General features: G+C 39.4%; 1 protein-coding gene across 3 annotated transcripts; it reads left to right on the top strand.

The window, feature by feature from the left end:
* LOC108574084 (aprataxin-like) lies at nt 1–1,072 on the top strand. Of its 3 annotated transcripts, none has more exons than XM_017936598.1 (5): nt 1–73; nt 214–260; nt 353–602; nt 677–810; nt 869–1,072. In XM_017936598.1, exons 3-5 carry the CDS (start codon nt 394–396, stop codon nt 1,027–1,029), a joined length of 504 nt encoding a protein of 167 aa, XP_017792087.1. In that variant the 5' UTR covers nt 1–73; nt 214–260; nt 353–393; the 3' UTR covers nt 1,030–1,072. The 3 variants fall into 3 exon arrangements, with proteins under 3 accessions (XP_017792087.1, XP_017792086.1, XP_017792088.1); XM_017936599.1 differs by having other exon boundaries at nt 53–73; nt 185–260; XM_017936597.1 differs by having other exon boundaries at nt 214–602.
* Nucleotides 1,073–4,540: the final 3,468 nt, after the last annotated feature.

The raw sequence follows: 4,540 nt of genomic DNA, 5'->3' as shown, positions 1-4,540 counted from the left end.
CTCAGTTCGTATTGCAAACATAACCTCTCGGATATTTATGTACCGTTCCGATCTGACATTCCTAGAAATTGATGTAAGAACTTTTAGTCAGCAGCCGCTTTTATCTCTTGCATTCCCGTAGCATATGTAAATGTATAATAAAAGTAGAATAACGGTGATTTAATTGAAAATTCTATATTTTTAGCCTTTTCTAACCTATAGCATTGTGTTTAGGCATTTATAAAGTGGACAAATTGCCAAAAACTTGTTCTACTACTTGAGTATGTATTCCAATGAAGATTGCCATCTGAAAATGGTGAAAATGAGTAAATAGGAATGAAACGCAAATTAACATTAAAAATAATGGGTACAGCAGATCAAAAAAAATATTGGGCAACAGGATTGGTTGCTTCAATGGATGATCCTGAGATGAAAGTAATGGAAGATGATCAAGTAATTGTCATCAAAGACAAATATCCAAAAGCCAAATTCCATTACTTAGTTCTACCAAAAGCAGACATTGCTTCAATATGGCATGTGAAAAAGGAAAATGAAGATTTGTTGTTACATATGCAGAATGTTGCAGATGAATTAACCAAATCACACAAGGACTCTGAATTCATGTAATCCAGTTTTTTCCTTCTTAGCATTAAGGTTAAATAATTGCAATATATATTTAACATATTGTTTTATATAGCATTGGATATCATGCTGTACCAACCATGCACAGATTACATTTACATGTGGTCAGTACAGATTTTAACAGCCCTTGTCTAAAAACCAAATACCATTGGAATTCATTTACAACTCCTTTCTTCTTACAATCATCAGGTAAGGGTGTATATACTGCAATAATGAAGAATAGACCATATTTTTTTATAAATTACAGAAATATGCAACCAGCTGCGCGAAAAAGGTGAACTGGAAAAGTTGAAATCCGAAGAAAGTTCGCTATACTTGCATACCCCGCTAAAATGTCACAAATGTTCTACCGCGCCAAAAAATATGCCGGATTTGAAGAAACATTTATTGATACATTTGTCGGATTGAAGAAATACGTTCGATTAATACAAAGGTGATGGTTTGCCGCCGGTGTACCACATATATAATCAATAATTTATCTGAACAACTAGTGTTTTTCTATTTTGTGATTCTTCATATTATAGATGAATTCAGTAATAAATATGAAAGCATTTCCGTGCGATATTAATTAAAGTAATGTAATCGTAGATTTGTAATTGTGAAGTACAATGAATACATCACTTTCTATATACCTACCGTGTTGTTACTTTACTGCAATCCTCACTCCCGCGACTTAAATTACTTAAAAATAAAGACTAACTTTCCTTAAGATCGGAAAGCAGAAAAGGATATAGGATGGATGGTCATGTTGATTGATAACACAGATATATATGGTATTTCGGAAAATTTACTATAAATAAATTTGATGTTAATATTAATAGGTCTTGTCGCCTATAATATCAATTACGAGCTAACTATTTACAGAGTCTTCTTATCCGATGTGAAGTATTTAGTGTGTATAAGTAAACCGTTGTGTAGGTGTTGGCGTGTAAGTGTACTTTTAGTCTGTATACATTTAGTAATACTGCAATTAATAGTTGAACCGTCCTTGTTACGCCGAAACGGTAGGCATTTGAATAATCGCAAGGCCTTGCTGTTATTGCTTGCGTAGTTAACGTTGGTGTATCCGACATTCTCATTTCTCTTTACATTACATGTTCTCGCTTCTTTCTGTTTTACACTTAAGTATTCGTTCTTCCCTCTCGCGAGCGTATAAATTAAATTAGCTATATATATAATCTTTCGCTTTTATCGCGTCGAACGCCTCTCAACAAATACACGCTAGAGATTTTTTCTTCTTTAAGTTCGGCTAGAGTAAAGTGAACTATAATACAAAAGGAGGTAAGCGTCGCCCTTTGGGGGTTAGGAATCTCAAGACCAGTCTCCAAAAATCGACGGAAAACTATTTATAATAAAAGCGATCACCTTTTCCCCTCGACGGGAGCCGGCGCTCAGGAAAAAAATCAACGCGTTTCCAACACGAAAGTTTGCAACGTCTGCATAAAACGTAGAACCTGCAAAGTTTACAACCAGTGGAAACGTGTCGCTCTGTGGGAAACCGTGTCACCGACCTCGCAATTAAAACGGTTCCCGGGTGTCGGTAATACGGCAACGCCACAACACTTCGAGGACGCAGTCTTTCTTCAGAAAGGAAGCAGATTTTCTTCGTCGAGGCGAGGAACTTTGATATCGGACACGGGCCGTGAACAATCGAAGCGTCGAATTTTCTCGTAAACAACAAAAACAACAACGGGCGCCTCTGAAATTTTGCAGAACGCCCATCGACAACCTGCTTCGTTTTAAACAGAAAGACTGCGTTTGTTACATGTATTCTTTCTCTCTCTTTCTTTATCTAACACACCATCGAGACGCTATTCTCCGTGAACGACGAGGTTACAGGGAACGTATGGGGGAGGGGAGGAAGGGAGCGAGCGCAACGACGACAACAACAACTATCGGATAACTTCCTCTCTCGCGATCGATTCTCACTAGTTGAGGAGGAAAGGAAACAGCACGAGGGTGGACGGTCGTCGAGCCTGTGCGCCCCGTTTTCACCCGCAAGCACCGTACGTGGCACGCCAAAAGCGGTCATTTTGGAAAGCCACTGGGCAACAAGGACAATGCCGGAACGTGAACGAACCGCCATTATTTCGAGCATACTCGCGCGGCGTCGCAGGCACGACGATCGACCACCCACACCACCGAGTCCACCTCCGAATACCCTGTTTAAGTCTCCTAAAGGTGTATCGCGAGGGGGAGGGGCGATTTAAACGGAATAATAATAAATGGCATGTTCTTATAGTACAAGTGGCGTGTATGTGTATGTATGCGTGTATGTGTACGTGTGTGTGGGTGGATGGGATGACGTTTTGGCTTGCGGATCGAGTCGTGGCGCGATAAGGTAACGTCAACAAAATTATTAAACCTAAGGAGCGCGCGCGTTGTGTATCCGGCCTAAAACCTACGAACGAACGTTTTATACACGATTTCTTTTTTTCCCTAACTACTATTCACAATTCATAAATATTTTATATAACTGTATAGGTAATATACAGGTATCGTACAGTTTCAAAGGGCCACGGCTCGATCCGCACCGCTTGACGCGGACGAATAGCGTTTCTCGACGGTGTGCGTCGACGACGTTAAAACGCGGCAGTATATTATTTACATTTTCTGCGGTACCTAAGAGTTACGCCCTAAAAGACAATAGTGTAATAACATAGCTTACAGAACGCGTTACAAACACGTGCATACGCATATACACGCGACGTGCACGCATACGTTTGCGTATATTTACGTATGCAACATAACCTCGCTATAATAGTAAATAGTAATAAGTATAGTAATAGAGCAATAGTAATAGTAGTAGTAGTAGTAGTAGTAGTAGTAGTAGCGGTACTAGTAGTAATAGTAGTAGTAGTAGTAGTGGTAGTAGCACTAGTAATAATAATAGTCGCAGTGGTGGTAGCGGTAGTAGTACTCTAAAGTCTCTGTGTGTATATGTGTACGGTGAACACCTACGTAAACGCGACGCGTGATCCTTACTAAAGCGCGCGGGGGTGGGGGGGGTGGGGGGAACGTAAACGATAAAAAATAAATAAACGCAGGACGAAATACGGAGTAATAATAAATTAAGGGGGGAAAGATCGCACGTGAGAGAAACGAAAAAAGAAAAAAAAATAAGGAAAGAAGTAAAGAAGGAGAACCAAAAAGAAAAAAAAAAGAAAATCGTTATTTTTTTTTTTTTTTTTTTTTTTTTTTTTTTTTTCTTAAACACGTCGCGACCAGTTTTTACGAGGGATGGGGGTGAGAGAAAAATACTTATAACGCTGGTAAATACGACGAAGTAGTTAATTAACGTCGGTGAACGATAACCGGTAGTAGCGTTGCTAAATACTAGAAAATTAGTGTAATGGTAAAGAACGATAATGGTTATAAGTCTGAACGCGACGAAAGCGTGATATAGCGTGTCTGTATACTCGTGTACAGTGTGTGTGTATGTGTGTGTCATTTCGCAAATCTAAACGGGGTACTACTTTTTCTCTTAAAGCTATCCGTTTCTTTAAACGATTCTATTACCTATCTACTTAATTCATAGGGTGTCACGTTCAAGTGTCAAGTCTTTCCACGGGAAGTGAACGAAACACATTCCTTCCCGAACACCTCTCTCCACCGCTTTTCCTTTCTTCCACAGGTTTTTTGTTTTTGTTGTTTGTACAGCGAACGGTAATTCTCAACTCTATATATCCTCCTCTCTCTCTCTCTTTCTCTCTTTCTTTAATTTTTCGTCTGTTTTTAAAGAACTATTAAACTTCCTCCTCTCCAATTAAGATCTAAACGCTGTCCTAGTTCCCGGCTTTTATATACGTTGTTCGATCTGGTGTGTGTCCGCGAGGGCCCAGGTCGGCGACAAAGAAAAATTAGACTAATAAGAAATGAACGGATAGGGGGTTCCTGCTGTGTGTGTGTGTGTGTGTGT

Source organism: Habropoda laboriosa, unplaced genomic scaffold (genome assembly GCF_001263275.1).
Source record: "Habropoda laboriosa isolate 0110345459 unplaced genomic scaffold, ASM126327v1 scaffold145, whole genome shotgun sequence".
Taxonomy (NCBI): Eukaryota; Metazoa; Arthropoda; class Insecta; order Hymenoptera; family Apidae; genus Habropoda; species Habropoda laboriosa.
This window is presented reverse-complemented; position numbering and strand designations above follow the sequence as displayed.

Coding starts and splice junctions, on each gene's coding strand:
- LOC108574084 (XM_017936597.1), top strand. CDS start 316: ATGAAACGCAAATTAACATTAAAAATAATGGGTACAGCAGATCAAAAA. Junction 603..676: donor CACAAGGACTCTGAATTCAT/GTAATCCAGTTT, acceptor TGTTTTATATAG/CATTGGATATCATGCTGTAC. Junction 811..868: donor TTTCTTCTTACAATCATCAG/GTAAGGGTGTAT, acceptor TATAAATTACAG/AAATATGCAACCAGCTGCGC.